This window comes from Solanum stenotomum, chromosome 7, assembly GCF_019186545.1.
Source record: "Solanum stenotomum isolate F172 chromosome 7, ASM1918654v1, whole genome shotgun sequence".
In the NCBI taxonomy this organism is placed as follows: Eukaryota; Viridiplantae; Streptophyta; class Magnoliopsida; order Solanales; family Solanaceae; genus Solanum; species Solanum stenotomum.
Window position 1 is genome coordinate 56,516,634 of NC_064288.1, and position 17,652 is coordinate 56,534,285.

General features: G+C 32.7%; 3 protein-coding genes across 3 annotated transcripts in view; 1 reads left to right on the plus strand and 2 right to left on the minus strand.

The window, feature by feature from the left end:
- Positions 1-4,600: 4,600 nt before the first annotated feature.
- On the minus strand, positions 4,601-10,004 carry LOC125870073 (F-box/FBD/LRR-repeat protein At1g13570-like). Its single transcript, XM_049550438.1, has 5 exons — positions 9,696-10,004; positions 8,802-9,569; positions 5,245-6,081; positions 4,985-5,149; positions 4,601-4,906 (listed from the first exon to the last, which is right to left on the minus strand). The coding sequence occupies exons 1-5, from the start codon at positions 10,002-10,004 to the stop codon at positions 4,601-4,603; spliced, it is 2,385 nt and encodes a 794-aa protein (XP_049406395.1).
- A 2,220-nt stretch (positions 10,005-12,224) lies between these two features.
- Positions 12,225-13,463, minus strand: LOC125870074 (F-box protein At3g07870-like). The gene has a single exon (XM_049550439.1). It carries the CDS (start codon positions 13,461-13,463, stop codon positions 12,225-12,227), a length of 1,239 nt encoding a protein of 412 aa, XP_049406396.1.
- Positions 13,464-16,794: 3,331 nt separating this feature from the next.
- LOC125871587 (L-type lectin-domain containing receptor kinase IV.1-like) overlaps positions 16,795-17,652 on the plus strand; it is an 8,587-nt gene continuing 7,729 nt past the window's right edge. Inside the window, exon 1 of the mRNA XM_049552218.1 lies at positions 16,795-17,153. Within this exon, the coding sequence (XP_049408175.1) occupies positions 16,891-17,153 (263 nt within the window). The 5' untranslated portion in view covers positions 16,795-16,890. The remainder of the gene's footprint in view (positions 17,154-17,652) is intronic.

Genomic DNA, 17,652 nt, shown 5'->3' on the forward strand with positions numbered 1-17,652 from the left:
ACTGAAAGGTAACTCTTTTTCCTTCCTTTCTTTTGCCTTGTTTTCCATTTCTTGATATTTGATCTGTGGTAGCCTTTGTTTGTGAAGTACTGTGAAGTCCACCGGTGTGTGGAAATCTTGGAGGTAGCTATCTGGGATGTGAAATATGAACATAGGTTCCTTATCTCCTTCTTTAGGATTTCACTTCCCCCCTTTAGATCTAATCCTGCTTTATTTTCTTTCCCTCTTTTGAACTGTTCCAGTTGAATTTGTGCTTCAAGCGCTTTTCTACTTTGGTTCGAGTTGAACTCCATGCTTTCTTGTTAGAGATGATGTTGTACCCCTGCCTATTTGGTGAAGGTTTTTGTGTGCTAATGTATATTAGCAAGAGGTTTGTTAATGCAGCTGTAATGACCCCCTATGTAGGCATTCTCTTATGTAATTATTTCTGTTGCACCCCTTGCCTTCCAGATTGCGAACCTAATTCTTACTTGTCATGTGGTTTTATCTTTTTTTGTTTTTATCTTGATGGATGGCATCTATGCTTTGTCAATATTAATGATGTTCTTTCCTGTTGTTGGTAATTTCGCAAACTCTCTGAATTCCTTTTTGTCTGTGCTAATGATTGATATATTTGGTAAATAATCCGCTCATCCCTGAATATACATTGAACTGGAACATTTTGTTGTTGTACTTCTCTAATTATTTCATCCATGATTTGTGCAATTTCCCATGGTACTCTGCATGTCTGTTGAATAATGTTCTTTAGATTGAGTGAATCAGTTTTAATAGCCATGTTTTGTAAACTATTTATTGCACTAAACCTTAAGGCCTCTTGTATTGCTCTTGCCTCCACTTCTATATTTGTAGCAATACCAATTTTGACTTGTGCATAGATGAGGTCTCCAGTTTTGTTTCTTATGCAGAAACCATACACACTCTCCCCTGGATTTCCTTTACTCGCACCATCTTTATTACACTTCAATTGATCTTCCTCCGGTAGCTTCCATTGTACAATCTGGTCGTAAATCCTTCGCTTATAAGCTCCTATTATTTTCACCATTTTAGGCCAAGATTTCCCAGTTGTTTTGAACTCTAAATTGTTAACCATCACCATCAATTGAATGCTCCTTCCCACTTGTTGTACCAACTCTTCAAATGTGGACTGGCCTCCATGCTTGATATGCTTCCTTTTCATCAACAAATTCCACATAATAAGAGCTGGCATAGCTCTAGAAATATGTAGAGTTTTGTAGGAGCTTTCACATACAACTAACTCTTGATCATCTACATCAAATTTTTGCCTTCTGTGTCCAAACCTGCTTATGAAGCAAAATACTTTCAAAGCTTTAGGGCAATGTTAGTAGTTAGAAAAAGATGTGACATTGTTTCTATTTGTTGTGTCTCACAACACCAACATCTGGAAACAATGTTAATTCTCATTCTCCTTAAATTGTCATATGTGGCAATCATCCCTTTCCACGCCCTCCATAAAAAGAAATTAATCTTAAAAGACAAGCTTTTCATCCAAATCATATCATATGTTTCCTCCTCTTTTTTTTCCTCATTAAATCCCAAGCCGATTTAACTGAAAAACAACCCTTTGAGTTACCCATCCACCAAGGTTTATCCTAATCTCCTGTATTCATTACCGGAGAGTTAGAACTCATAATGCGATCAGTCATTTCTTCAGAAATATACTGTAGGAGTTTCTTTACATCAAGTTTCTCTAGAAGCTCCTCATTAGAAGATGGGGGGCTGCTGAAACAACTCTTTCCTAACTTCAAGAAGTCTTTTGTTGCATTCCTCCTCAAAACAGAAGCACGAGCCAAGGAAACCATTTTCTTCTTTTCACAACACACAAAGAACAAGAAGAGCACCACAATTTTGAAACCAGGTTTTAAGTTTCAAAAACCCAAAAGAAATCACTAGAGAGTAAAGGGGAAAATGGAAGTGCAGAAAAACCTAAAAGGTAATGTCAAATACTAGTTTCTAAAGAACAAGTAAGAGAGACAGACAAAAGGACGGGTAAGATGAAAAATGGAGCGCATACATCACAGGCAGCGCATATCTATCAATGAGTGAGTAGGACTATTTTGTTCCTAAGTTATTTAATTCACGAAATTAAGACAACCTCAGTCCTACTCACACATTAAAAAATGTTCTTTAACAACACAAAAGTCCTACTCACTCATTGATAGATGTGCGCTGCATGTGGTGTATGCGCTCCATTTTTCATATAACCCTTGTTTTTTTCTCCGTCTCTCTTACTTGTTCTTTGTAAACTACTATCTAGCGTTACCTTTTACGTATTTCTACACTTCCATTTTTTCCTTTGATCTCTGTGATTTCTTTTGGGGTTTTGAGACTTAAAACCTGGTTTCAAAATTATTGTGCTTTTCTTGTTCTTTGTCTGCTATGAAAAAATGAAATGGTTTCCCTGACACGCGTGCTTCTGTTTCTGCGTAGGAATGCAACAAAAGACTAATTGAAGTTGGGAAATAGCTGCTTCCAGGAGAGGACCCACATGGTGTCCTCCGGGTGCTCGAGCACCCATTAGTCTCGGAATATATATATATATATATCTGTAGAGATTAAGAAGTATTTGTATAAAATTAACATAGAGCACCCAATGATCTAACTAGTCCATTGGCTTTTGGGTGGGTGCTTAAGGCTCTTTTTGTGTTGTTGAACCTGAGTTCGAATCTCAGTTTCAACATATTTTTTTTATATTTTTGACTCGAGCACCCACAACCTTAAAATTCTAGATCCGCCACTGGCTGCTTCAGTAGCCTCCATCTTCTAAAGAGGAGTTTCATGTGAGAGCCTTTTCTTTTTCTTTCGTCACTGTCATAAGCCTTGTATAAGTGGTAAGTTGACAAATTACCAACATATGAGTTATCTTTTTTCTTGAGTTGTAAGTGTCTTTGAGTATAATTTAATAACCTAAACTAACTTAAATTGGTGAATTTCAGGACTTGGAGCTAAAGAAGTCAAGTTCGAAACCCCTTGCCAGCGAAAGCAAGGGGTTTGCCTTCTGGGTCGAGCTTGTCGCACCAGGCTTGCCTAGTGCGGGTTACCTCTCTTATGTGGTTTGCGAGCTATTGCATAGGAGCGGGGGTTTTACCCTGTGCGCACCCAAAGGGTAGCGGCTGCGGGTTTTCCTTGTCATAAAAAAAAAAAAGAAGTCAAGCAATCAAGTATTTGATCAAGAATGATGAAAAAAAGATGGAAGTTGGAGCAAAAGAATAAGAAAAGTAAAGATTGAGAAGTCACAAAAATCGTGCCCAAGTTTAGTTTTCGTGGAGCCGTTTATGAGGGTAGAAGAGCTTGAATTTGGCTAAGTGTGAAAAAGGAACAAGTTTGTCTCACTCCACGAAATGAAAATGGGGAGACGAAAATTGGAATGTCTCCATGATTTTGCTCCACGAAATTGGCAGCAAAAGGGCATCTTTGTCCAGATTTTGAGAGTTATATAAATAGGAATTAGGTCATTTTTCTTGGGGAGCTATTGATTTGAGAAGTGTAGGCGGAGTATCTCTAGTTAACTTTTCAAGGATTAAGAGATTTTCAACATAGATTTTGCATCTTCTTATTTGTTTAATCTTGAACTATGCTTATTATATTTCATATTGTATATTCTTCTTCTAGTATGAGTAGCTAAACCTATTAGTTGGGGTTGTAGACTCTTATGGCTTTTATGTGATTGAATACCAGTTTATCTTTCTTATTATTACTTGGGTTGTGATTATCTACTTGGTTACATTCTTATTTGTGAGGTTGCAAACACTAGATTTAGCCCTATATATTCATTTCTTGCTCAGAAGGGTGAACATTGGATTGGGTTTTTAACAAGTAGCAAGGAATCAAGTATATTAAGGAATTAATTGTGCTGATTAACGAAGTTGAACTAGGAATAGGGAGATTTCTACTTGGGTCTATCAATTGGGTCTTAATATTTTCCTTTGAGTTTGGAAGAACTTTTGGGTTTAGCTTGGTAGAGTTGGAAAATTCTTGTAAGTAATTATCACTTGGATCGTTTTCATTAATCCTATGCATTTGAGCAAGATACTTGTGTTCATGAACTAGTTATGCCATATTGAGGCTACAACCCCGGTCGCTCTCTTAATTGAAAAAGCAAAATATTGGTATTGCACTCTTCTTGTTGATTAAATCCCTACTTAGAAAACAATCTAGTTTTATATTTAATTATTCAATCACTCTTTTATTTGAAGATAAGCTTAGGAAAGTTATAAATTCTCACACGCTTGACATCTTGACATGTGCGTACTCCTTGTGGGATCGACTCCACCCTTTGTTGGGTTTATAATTGATAATTGAAATAAACCAACACAGTGCAATTCATGTATTAAGTCACATTCCATAACTCTTACATGTGTAGGAAGTAAATGTAAAAATCCTTAAACATGTAAGTTGTCAATGGGGATTTTAGCCCCTTTTCCGGAGTCGTATGAGGCGGAAGTCTCACGTACGATTCTCTGAGAAAGAAGTGACTACCTACTAGAACTTCGACCAAGCATCACCGATCAATTCCACTTTGGGGCCACTCTAGACAATGTTGTTACAAAGCAAACTAATCAAAACATCCATCTAGCAATAATCATGTTTCAAACAGATCTAAGTAGACTACTTCTGCTTTAGGTGATGCCCGCAAAAAATGTGATACCTCGTTTAATATCTTTAATCTTGTGTCAAGAGATCCATGTTCTAGAAACCATTGATCAATTAGCATTCTCACCAATACAGGAGACTTGGCTAATAGAAGCTTGATAAGTTGCATCTCAGACATTGTTCCTCCAAAGCATTTTAACTTAACTTCCCTTAGGTGATTAAACGTCACGTCTGAAAAATGTTGAAGTTCAAGACATTCCAAAATACGATCATCCTCTTCATCTTCAGAGTACAACTAAGAAAGATAAGAAGAAGTCAACTCTCATATTATTGAGGGTTAAAAAATTATGGAAAGAGTCAAAACACTAAGAACCTGAATTTCGAGATACTCTAAGTATGGGAAGCTTTTTATCAAGCAAAAGGCGTATGAAAGCTTATATGATTCAATCAACATAATATAAGGCAGATTAAATCGCTTGACACTGTTAAGTTCAAAAGGAAGTCTTGTTGGTACTTCATATCCTTCTTCAGCATAGAACTACGAAAAAATTACCAAAATTCAAGATTAAGTCACCATAAAAGAAATTCCATCCACTGAAATGCATAATAATGAAGTCATGGAGCAACATTTACCTCGAAATTAGAGAAGTCGAAGAGGAGGTGCTCGAGAGCAGAACAAGACTCAAAAACCTTTGCGAAATCAAGATCCTCTACCTCCATATAACGACCTTCAAGAGATAGTTTTACTAGACAAGGGGCATTCTTTAGGCATATAGAGCTAATATAGCCTGTGAAATCGAGTGTTCTCAACGTGGGGACATTAATTTCGATTGTATCTAAGTTTTCTAAGATAACCAACACCAACTGCTCAAGCAACGGACAATGATATATTAAACTTTCCAGCAATTCAGAAGAAATTATGACTTCACATAATTCCAAGCTAATTAACCTATTAAATCCTTTAAAGGCCGAAGAATGATGTATTGAACAATTATGAAGACTTAGATGCCTCAACTGGGAACATGTGAAAACTGAAGAAGGTAATTTGTATGGGTTATCGAATGAAAGGTGAAGAACAAGATGTTGAATGCCATATCTAGAGAGGAAATATATGAAGTTGTCAATCTCAGGAGAATTTTCCAAATTAACAATGTCGAGGGTAAACTTAGTAATGGGTCCTTCATGAAGAGTCAAAAATTGGCAAATAATCTTTTTAAATTTAACGGTAGGGTATAGTAAATCATTCTTTGTTATCCAATGAGATTTATCAAGTGTCAACTCTGTACGTCTACACCAGTTATACCTCCATTTCTTTGATAAGATACTTGTTCTTGCAGCATCTTTACAAGGCAAACACATCAAAATGACATCGATTACGTTATCCGGAAGGTTACTGAGGACGTCTGGGAGTAAACTTCGATAACACTTACTTTCATTAGGAGACATCATATACCAATAATCACCAAGAACCTGTAGAAATATACAATAATACGATGTAAGAAATCTCCAAATTATCATATTAACATAATAATGAAAGGAACACATACAATCATAATTACCAAGAACCTATAGTAAAAATAAATAATATATTAATATACAATAACAACATATTTAGTATAATTCGATAACGTGGGTTTGGGGAGATGTACGCAGTCCGCAGAGATCTTTTCTCCACCTTGGAGATAAAGAAATTATTTTTGATAAACCCTCAGCTCAAAAAGAAAAAAATTAGTCCAAAGCAGTATAGAGAAAGAAATAATGAAAATATAAAAAAAGTACTATAGACAACCTGACGAATCATCTTAAATAAAAATCATTAGTCGTAAGTATATAAGAAATCACAAAATTATTTGGACAAAGCAGCTATTGACATGGTCAGATCAACATAAGAAAACTATCTAGACAACAGTTTGGGTATTTCGTACAGATTCTTCAAAATAAACCAAATATTAGAAGAAGAAAAAACTCATACTTGATCAAATTTTGCTCTATAATATTCATTACTTGCATTCTTATAGTTTCAATAGAAACCAGAAATCGCACAAATTAGGTGTCTTTGGTTGATCAAAATATTATCTTTTGAAAACAAGTTCGTTAAAAATAAAGAAAATAATCTTTCTAACAGATTAGGAAACAAATTTCATAAGTAGCATTTCAAGCTCATTGTTTTTGCTACACCTTTAAATTCTCCTAATCCCTACACCCCAAGCCCTTATTCCCTACTCCATGCCACCCATATAATGCTCTACGTATAATTTCTTTTGTTTACTTATCAAACACTAGAAAATAAGTAAAACACAATACTTATGACCTTAGGGTGATGGTGCTATAGAGGATCGTTCTCAATTTCGATCATGGTGACAGGCTCTTTAAACTTTTTAAGGGGTCGGGCCATGAAAATTGTGAATATTTAAAAGAAATATTATATTTATCAAAGTGAAAAATTGATATTTGAAAACTAAAATTGTATTTGATGATGCTTACAAATTGGAGGAGTTGTTTTAAATTTTTTTGAGTAATTTAAAATGAACAAGTGAAAATAATTTTTCAAATTTCAAAAATTCTAACTTACTCTAGAATTTTACGACAAAGTGTTTTCCAAAGTTCAACTCCGAAAAATATTAGAAAATTTCATGTCTAGCTAAAAACACTCCTAAAAATAAGTAAAAATGCCATTTACATATTTTCCAATGAATTCTGTAATTTTAACTCATAAAAATAAGCTTAAGAAGCTTTTTCACCATACTTTGAACATCAAATTAAAAAGAGAGAAGTAGTTTTGATGCTTACCAAGTATGTTGTCCCAAAATATTTGAACTCCTTAGGAGAGAAAAGAGAGAAGTGAAGAACATCCTAGAGTATAGTTACTAATTAAGTAAACAAAATATGGATATTTTTATTTAAATATTGTTATTTAATTTAGGTAAAAGATTCACATTATTAAAATTTATATAATTTAACAATAAAATGTGACCAATAGAAGTGAACGACGAAAATAGTTATTCTATGGCATGAAGAAAGCGACAGGAAGTATTTCACATATTTTAATGATAAACTTGACGGAGCCGCCGATAACTTTTCCACCTTATTTTAATTATAATTATATATAATTAGTCTAGACAAGACACCAATCCTTCTTTAAAATCATTATTTATAGAATTAGTACATTTTTTTTGTAATTATGGTGTTTGTGTTAATTTGTGTTATGCATACATGACTAATCTTACGAAATTCTATTATTTTTAGGAACAATAAGTACTAGATAACTTTGTCGCATTTGATATTGTGTTACTTTTCATCAACAATAAGTACAACATGTATAAGATATTCTCTGTTCACCAAGATTATGATAGATAGAAAGAAATTACCTACTCTTTTTTTTTTTTTTTTGTCTTTGCTCTCACTTTTGTTTAGATGGTTATTAGGTATTGTTTCATAATATATCGTATTGTATTATATTGTATTGTACCATAATATATTATTCGGAAAAGGGTCAAAATTGCCCCTGAACTATGTGAAATAGACCACTTAAACCCTTTGTTACATTTTGGGATAAAAAATGCCCCTGTTGTTATCCTAAGAGACCTCAAATACCCTCAAGAGTTAACACCCCAAATTTTTATTGACGTGGCAAGCCACGTGGGACTAATCCTTCCACCTAGCATTGCCAACTAGGATTCACTACAAAAGAACTAGACCTTTAGCGGCAACAACAGTCGCCACAAAAGCCCAGAAAACCGTCACTAAAAGTTTTTAACATTAACTTCTAATTTTGTGTTTTTTTCTTCATTGTTTTTAAAAAATAAAAAATGATATCGATTAAGTAGGAGTACAAGTAAGATAATATAAAAAAAAGTAGGATCAGTAATGACGGATTACACCAAATCGGTCGATAACATTTAACATTTAAATAACGATAAAAACAGACATTTAACAACCATCCAATCAAGGTGTAAAGGAGAAAATCTAAAACAGCAAATCAAAGTTACTCAAATGTAATGTGCATAAGTGTAAACAAGGTACCAACTACAAACACTAAAAAATAACGATAAATATAACAACTACGCCTTAATCCCAACCAAACTAGAATTGGCTATCCATGTCGTTCCTTTTAAGCTCATCGATCTCCTAATTAAATCGCAACACTAGGAGACTCTCTTCATCGAAAAGAGGCTTTCCTTGTGCATTACAAAAGATTCTGAGTTCCTCATGTTATAAACGTTGAACATCTTCATCACCCTACTCTTTGTGTCATATAAGTATTGCTTTGAGTTCTTCTGATGTTTAAGAATCAACACTTCACCGTTCCTCACGCCACCAACAGCAACAAGTTTACCAATTTCTGGCATTGATCTCTCATTTGGTCGCGTTGATTTAGATGGACATACATAATGTGTCAATTCTGCCACGATCGTATGTTTCTTGGACCAAACTTGTCCGTGAAAATCTTCCAAAATCCAAACATCCATTGTTGTCTCGGAATCACAGGTGATATAAGAAAGAAATCCATCCAATTGGATCAACGCGTAATTGTTAGTTTTATTAACTAAATCATCGCGTTCTGGAAGATAGGTAATACTGAATTTCCCCTCTTTTACATGCATTGAAACGAAATACTCACTTGAATTAACATACCAATGCAGAATCCTTCCGTTTATCGATACTAGCTTCTTCCAGCAAAATTTAACATCAAATGGCTCATTATTTACACCTTCCCACAGATAAGAATCAACTCGTTCCCATTTCCAATTTTCTTCATCATTGCTAAGATTGAATATTTCGAAACCAAAATAGTACTTAACAATGTGCACTACTTTATACTGCTCTGTCGAAGAGTCAAATACAAGTGCTGCACTACAAGTTCCATGTTGGCAACGCGAAGGGCATCCAGGGATAGTGATGCAGAACTTTGTCGCGGGATTTGTGACTCGTAGCTTCCCAAAGTAGAAATCATCTGGCTAACTCATCAATATAAATCCATCACAGCTAGAATGAATCTTGCGTGTTTTATTTAGTCCAAGATCACGCGATTCACATTCAAGATCTTTTCCAATCTCAATCAATTTCGTTTTCATATGCCTTACATATCCTGACTGTATCAGTAACTCTGATTTCGATTCATTGAAATTTTGCTCAATGAAAGAAGTTCTGGAGAAAATTTCTTTCCATGTTTTGCAAACAGGCATGGCATTCTTATGAATGTATCGTGGCGGGATCTTCACTAGGATGTTAAATATGATCTTTTCTTCAAAATTAGAAAGAGGAATAATGTTATGATTCTTCTCAACTACTTGTTTTTGTTTCATTCCTCTGTTTCTGTTTTCTTCATATTTGTTTACTTGTAAGCTCAGCATCTGTCGTGCGAATTCAATGTCATCAATTTCATCCCCCATTCTTATAGCGCGTTCACAAATGCAGTACTGCTAAAACTGCAGATAAACAAGGGATTAGAAAACTGCTATAGCAACTCGCGAGACTGAATGTAAGAGTTAATGATCAAAACTACGTCTAAACTATTGTTTTTTTTTCGAATCTCACACCTCAACTATTCTTTCTTCTCTTTACAAGCCTAAACTATTAACTCTCTTTGTATTAAAAGAGACCTCAATGCTCAGTTGGCCAAATATTTATTACCGTAAACCAACTCAGCATCAGTGTGTTCTTTAATACAAAGAGAGTGCTAGTTGAAGTATGAAACTTGTGAAAAAAATGATAATTTTAAGAATATAATTCGATACGGAAGTTTAGTTTGCTATATGTGATACGAAGCATTTCTAATGAAAAATCTCTATGAAACTGAAAGTATTGTATAACTAGCAAAGTATATCCAGTGACGGAGCTAACAATTTTACGAAAATATGAAACAAGTAGATACAAGTAGAATAAGGGGTGTCAACATTATATAACTAAAATTTTGACCTAACTAAATATTAAATAGTATAATTTTCTAATCCACATCATCATAGAAAAAACCAGCAACTAACACAAGAAAGTCAAATTGTATGACCTAGAGATAATGGCTGTAATTAAAAAAATCAAAACTACTAACTCTAACTAAAACATTAAGCATATTAATAAATATTGGAATTGAGAACATACAATTTTTTTGATTTGCTTTTTGGCCTGTGGGAGATTTAAGAGCAATTTGATTCCGTCGAGAAAAGAGTTGTGATGAAGAATGGAGATTTTATGAGTATTTATAATTTTTTTTTCTAGCCCTAAACCTAAGTTCCCAAGGCGTTTGGCCTATAGCTAGCGTTTGACCCCAAGTTTTCAAATATTTTTGGCAAAGAATATTTGGGCCAAGTTTTTGGTGAAATTACACCATGTATTTGGGCCCAATTTTTTCCAAGAATATTTGACTATTTTAAAAAATATGATTTATATCTCTAAGTTTTAAAACTATTAAAAATACCCTGTATTATCTATTTATAGTGAATATGTTCAGTTAAAAAATAACCTTATAACATAATTGATAACAATCAACAACCACAAAATAATAATATATGCAAGAGCAATACATTAATTGCATATTCAAACTTGTTATTGATTCAGTTATAATTATAATCCATTAAAACAAATTCTTCTTTTTTTCTCAATTTTATCACTCAAATTAGAACTCAAACTTTCCGGAGGAGGTAGTAACAAATATCAGTTGGACTTAATAAATAATGGGTATTTTTTATAAAATATAAAAGTTTGGGGTAATTTTTAAATTTTTTAAAATTTCCAAGTATTAGAACTTGACTCAAATACTAGCTTTTTCTAGTATTTGGGAATTTGGGATACTTGGCAAATATATTTGCCAAGTTATATGACCAAACACCACTTCCCAAGTTTTTCCCAAGTATTCTTGGAGCCAAACGGGTCAGTATTTCTTTTCTTGAAAAATAAAAATTTCTTCACCTATAAATAGAACTTAATTGAACACACATAGAATTCAGTAATTTTTCTTGAAAAATAATGATACCAATATATAGTATAAAACTCCTAATTAGTGGTAATATATGTAATTATTTAAAAGTATAAGTAGCTAGAATTAGTATATATGATAGTGATGTATGTCTAATAAAATAATTTTTCCTTATCATTAAGATTCATTCCATTAAGTTTTACAAATTTGTTATATAGTCTTGACATTCATGCTCATCAAACTAATCCGTGTTATTCCACAAAACTTTTCATGCCTTTGCGCTTCTAATTTTCAAATATTATTTTTTCACTTTGAAAATAAGAACCTACTTTTTTAAAATTTTAAAATGAAACATGGCCATACGTCCCTAATTAAGTGCAAACAAACGAGGCAAAATATGCCCTTTTTAAGGTTCACTTGAAAAAGAGAGTTGAAATACTCCTTTTAAAACCAAATGCAAGAGAGAACTTCTCAACAATCCTCAATGGCACATGAAACATGCTCAATCGTGGTAAGAGAAGATCAAACAAGAAGAATCAAATAAGCAACTCAAATGTAATATATGCATAAATGTTGACACTCTAGACAAGTTACCAACTACTAACATAAAAAAAAATATTAACAACTACGCCTTAATCCCAAGCAAGACAGAATCATTCCTTTTAACCACATCTCCATATTAAATCATGACACTAATTAACTACGCGATCCTCTTCATGATACGAAAGAGGCCATCTTTGTGTGGTACAAAAGATTCTAATTTCCTCATGTTACTGCTAAAAGGCTTCATCACCTTACTCTTCGTGTCATATATAAATACACTAGAGTTCTTCTTATGCTCTAGAATCAATACTTCACCATTCCTCGCACCAGCAACCGCAACAAGGTTCCAAAATCTTGGCATTCTCCGCTCATCCTGTCTTGATGATTTGTATGGACATATATAATTTGTCAACTCTGCCACGATTGTATGTTTCTTGAACCAAACTTTCCTTCGAAAATCTTCCAAAATCCAAACATTCATTGTTTTCTCCGAATCACAGTTGATAAAAGAAAGAAATCCATCCAACTCTACCAATGCATAATTGTTCGTTTTATTAATCTCTTTAACACGTTCTGGAAGATAAGTTCGGCTGAATTTTTCCTCTTTTACTTGCATTGTAATGAAATATTCAGCTGAATCAACATACCAATGCAGAATCCTTCCATTAATTGACACTGGATTCTTCCAGTGAAACTTAACTGGATTAAATGGTCGATCATTTAAATCTTCCCACGGACTAGAAACTCGTTCCCATTGCAGTTCATCATCAGCACTGTTCACATTAAATATTTCAAAACCATAAGAATCTGTAACAACATGCACTACTTTGTACTGTTTTGTCGAAGAGTCAAAGGCAAGTGCTGCACTACAAGCTTTATGTTTACAATGTGAAGGGCATCGCGGGATAGTGAGGCAGAACTTTGTTGCTGGATTTATGATTTGTAGCATCCCATTGTTCCCTGGTTCACTCATCAATAGAAATCCATCACAGCTAGAATGAATCTTGCGTAATTTACTTAGTCCAACTTCACGCGATTCACATTCAAATTCTTCTCCAATCTCTATCAACTTTGTTTTCATACGCCATCCTAATCCTGACTGTATCACTAATTCTGTTTTCGATTCCATGAAATTTTGCTCAATGAAGAAACTCTCTGAGACAATTTCTTTCCATGATTTGCAGACGCGCATGACATACTTATGAATGTCTTTTGGCGGAATCTTCACTAGGATGTTAAATAAGATACCATCTGGAATATTTGAAAGAGTACTAATCTTATGACTCTTGTTAACTACTTGTTTCATTCCTCGGCTTTTATTTTCTTCATACTTGTTTTCTTTTACGCTCAACATCTGTCGAGCAAATTCAATGTCATCAATTTCAATATCCCCCATTCTTGCAGCACGCGTACGTACACCAGAAAAAGAGTGATCTCTATATAGGTTTCTGAAGGAAATCAAACTTTAAAAAGTTAGAAACAAGGGATCAGAAAACTAAGTTTCATGACTTGAGCAAATAAAACTCAAACAGTCTAGACTCTTGCAAATAATTTGATATGGTGGGTTTAACGAGAGGTAGAGGTAGGTCGAATAAGTATTGGGGAGAGGTGATTTAGATAGAACATGACATATCTTCAGCTTACCGAACACATGACCCTAGATAGGAGGATATGAAATTTTTGTACATTCAGTGTACTCTACGGACAGAGGAATACATAGAAGTGAACATTATAAAATAAGAAATTGAAAGATTTCGTTAAAATTGTTAAAAGAACCGCGGTATCCAGGGTAAAAAAAACTGTCAAAAGATTATATCTTAGTGAGACATAGAACAAGCTCTTCCAGAGAAACTAAAGCTTTATTAGTGAATGAACATCTTACACTCTTAGATCTCGTTTGATACGAGGGATAAAGAATAACTAGTCCAGGATTAATTTTAGTATAAGTTTATCTCATGTTTGATTGGAATAAAATCGCACCATAACTTACCCCATGATTTTAGTGCTATTTTTCTAGATAACTAATCCTGGATAATTGATTTTCGATAACTTGTTCCCAATCAAACGAGTCAACTAGCAGGTGTATCCATAAAACATGAATCAACTATCACATTGAATGATCATGAGTTCATGACGACCAACATAACAATAATAAACTTGAGGAATCACACATACTTTAGAATTATGTCAATTCAACCAAAGTTATAACCTCCTAATTCCTAATCATTATTTTCAAATCACTATAATTAGCTGCGAACTAGCTAACGAAAATTTGTCATTAATTTGTTGCTAAGTAAAATTAGCCACAAATTTTGCTGGTTAGCTACAAAATTTATCCGTAGCTATATCCAGTTTTTTTGGTATTGAATATCAACAACATTCAAATTAAACATCATGATATGACCTAAGATTAATTCAATGGCTATAATTAAAAAATCAAAGCTACTAACTTTTACTAAAACATAAATTAGAACTTAAATAAATATTGGAATTTAGAGAACATACAATTTGATTTGCTTTATGTCCTGTGGAGACTTTTTAGGGCAATTTGGTTCGTTATTAATTTTGCCTTTGCGGCCGACTATCTATTTATAGCATGACATATATTTTTATCACTTAATCATATACAATTATTAATTAACGTATATTTTCAATTTATTAAATTGTTTAACCTTGATTCCTACATTAAATTGGTTTAGTGTGATCAAACTCCTCTATCAACTAACAATAATTAAACTTCCAATTTTATCTTATGGATTATCCATTTTACCCCTATTATATCTAATACCTCTTTATATTATATAGAATTTATTTTTTGACTTACGTATTAATAACTTTTTCTTTAAGTTCATTAACATTATAAGTAGAATAATATTTTTATAAATTGTCACAAAATTTAATATTATTTTTAGGGGAAAAGGTCAAAAATGCCCTTAAACAATGTGAAAGGAACAAAAATGCCCTCCATTTATAGTTTGGCTCAAAAATGATTTTGCCGTTAATACTTTGGTTCAAAAATGTCCTTGCAGTCAATACTTTGATCCATTAATGCCCATATAGTTACTAAATGGGTCAAAAGTGTCCTTTTCTGAATAAAAATATTATTTTTTTCTTTTTAAACACATCTTAAGTTTTTTTAGGGTCTTGAAGAGGTATATTGTTTTGACTTTAGATAAATTATGGAAAAAATATAGTAGGGATAAGGGTAAAAAATGAAAAAAAAAATTATCGTTTCTTGATATGTTAAAAGTGACAAGTAAATGTGAAAATCTATTTTTTGGATAGTGAACAAGTTCACATAGTCACCCATCATTAATTTTCATTTAAATAACGATAAAAAAATTACTAAATAAAATAAGAAAAATCTGTGTTTCTTAATTTTTTTCAAATTGAAGTAAGAAAGGCATTTATTAATAAAATAAAAAATAATTGAATTCACAATCGAATAATTTTAAATATTCAATAAATTTCATACTACATACTCCCATAACGTGAACTCATATGTTTACAGCTCGATCCAACACAAATGAAATTAAATTCTTGCCACTTGTTGACATTATTATTTTTCAGTACCTTTCAAAGAGGGTCATCAATATTTTGTAGTACTATATTTATTGAGTGGTTGGCATCAGATAAACCTATCATTAATTATAAAATTTTGAAATTCAAATGCATTTATTATTATTTATTATATTAGGAAATATCTTTAGTGTGTATACTCCATATCTAATTTATTAAATGTATTTTACTACATTTGCTAAAACAATTGAAACTAATGACATGTGAAGAAAAAGTCTGTAGTTGAAAATATAGACCTTTCCTCTCATGTAGTCCAATTATATTGAACCAAATTGGTAATTATCGATTAACTGAAAATTAACTTGTGAATTTAGTTATTCAATTAGTATGTTTATATATTGATAACAGGGAATAGGGAAAAAAACTCAAATATACCATCAAATTTTGAGAAAAGGCTTATCAATGTCATTGGTTAAAAGTTCGGCTCATATATGTCTTTTCCATTTGAGAAAAAAATTCATTCATGTCATTATTTGTTAGCTGAAATCAAGTTCGGTTTTGCAGAATCATTTTTACATGTGGTCAATTATGATTCATATGAAATAAACGAGCCAAACTTTTAACGAATGAAATATATGAGTCTTTTCTCAAAGTTTGATGACATATTTGAGTTTTTTTTCTTTTTAAAAAAATTATGACATGACATGACCGAATCATAATTGGTCACATGTAAAAATGGTTTTGCAAAATCAAAATTATAACCCGTTAACAAATAATGACATGAATAAATCTTTTCTTTAACGGAAATGATACAGATGATCCAAACTTTTAACAGATGACATACATACACTTTTTCTCAAAATTAATGGCATATTTGAATTTTTTCCCTAGATAATATATAAACTCGAATCTAATAAACCGATAATCCACCCTAATTGAAAATAGACATTTCCTCTCATATAGTCCAAGTATGTTGAACCAACTTGGTAATTATCGATTAACTAATTAATCGAACACCAATGATTATTATCTCATCATATTTACAAATCGATAATAGATAATATATAAAAATCAAATCGAACCAAAATATTGACCTTTCCACTCATGTAGTCCAAATAATGGGACCACTTGGTAAGTAAATTTTTTTGGATTACTTGAGAAGACTTGCCATATAGTATTATTTTTAGATAGATACTAAAGAAGACTTGGACATACCTTCCTACATTTATTATTTTTCTCATTTTTGTGGCTCTCAACAATAGAACAAATTATCATATTTTCTCTCAATCAAGAAAATATTACCAATGTTGTTAAATTTTGTCATACTAGTGTCTCTCTTCTTTGCACCAACTTCTTGTGAAGTTGATGGATTCATTTACAATGGATTCAAATCAAGTAATCTTAGCTTAGATGGCATTGCTAATATTACATCCAATGGTCTTTTGTCGTTAACAGATTCCAAAACACAAGATCAAGGCCATGCTTTCTATCCAAATCCAATTCATTTCAAGAATTCACCTAATGGTAATGCATTTTCATTCTCTACAACATTTGTGTTCGCGATAAGGTCTGATTATAGACCATTGGATGGTCATGGACTAGTTTTTGTTATCGCGCCACAGAGAGGAATTCAGAAGGCTTTGGCAAACCACTATCTTGGCCTTTTTAACTCAAGTAATAATGGGGATAAATCAAACCATGTTGTTGGAGTTGAGCTCGATACAATCTACAGCGAAGAATTTGGTGATATCAATGCCAATCATGTTGGAATTGATATAAATGGATTAAGGTCTGTAGCAGTTGAAACAGCAGGTTATTTTGATAATACTGGCTTGTTTCATAATTTGACTTTGATAAGTGGTCAGCCAATGCAAGTTTGGGTGGATTATGATGGCAGAACTAAGCTAATCAATGTGACAGTAGCTCCATTACATATGGAAAAACCAGTTAGTCCACTTTTGGCTTTGAAATATGATCTTTCGCCGATTCTTAATCAGATTATGTATGTTGGTTTTTCATCATCAACTGGTTCAGTCCCAACACATCATTATATCTTGGGATGGAGC

Bases quoted from the DNA above. Each gene is read 5' to 3' on its own strand.
- LOC125870073 (XM_049550438.1), bottom strand. From the start codon at position 10,004: ATGGGGGATGAAATTGATGACATTGAATTCGCACGACAGATGCTGAGC. The intron at 5,150-5,244 runs GTAAATGTTGCT...ATTTTTTCGTAG, and splicing joins TCGACTTCTCTAATTTCGAG to TTCTATGCTGAAGAAGGATA. The intron at 4,907-4,984 runs GTTCTTAGTGTT...TATCTTTCTTAG, and splicing joins TAGAGTATCTCGAAATTCAG to TTGTACTCTGAAGATGAAGA.
- LOC125870074 (XM_049550439.1), bottom strand. From the start codon at position 13,463: ATGGGGGATATTGAAATTGATGACATTGAATTTGCTCGACAGATGTTG.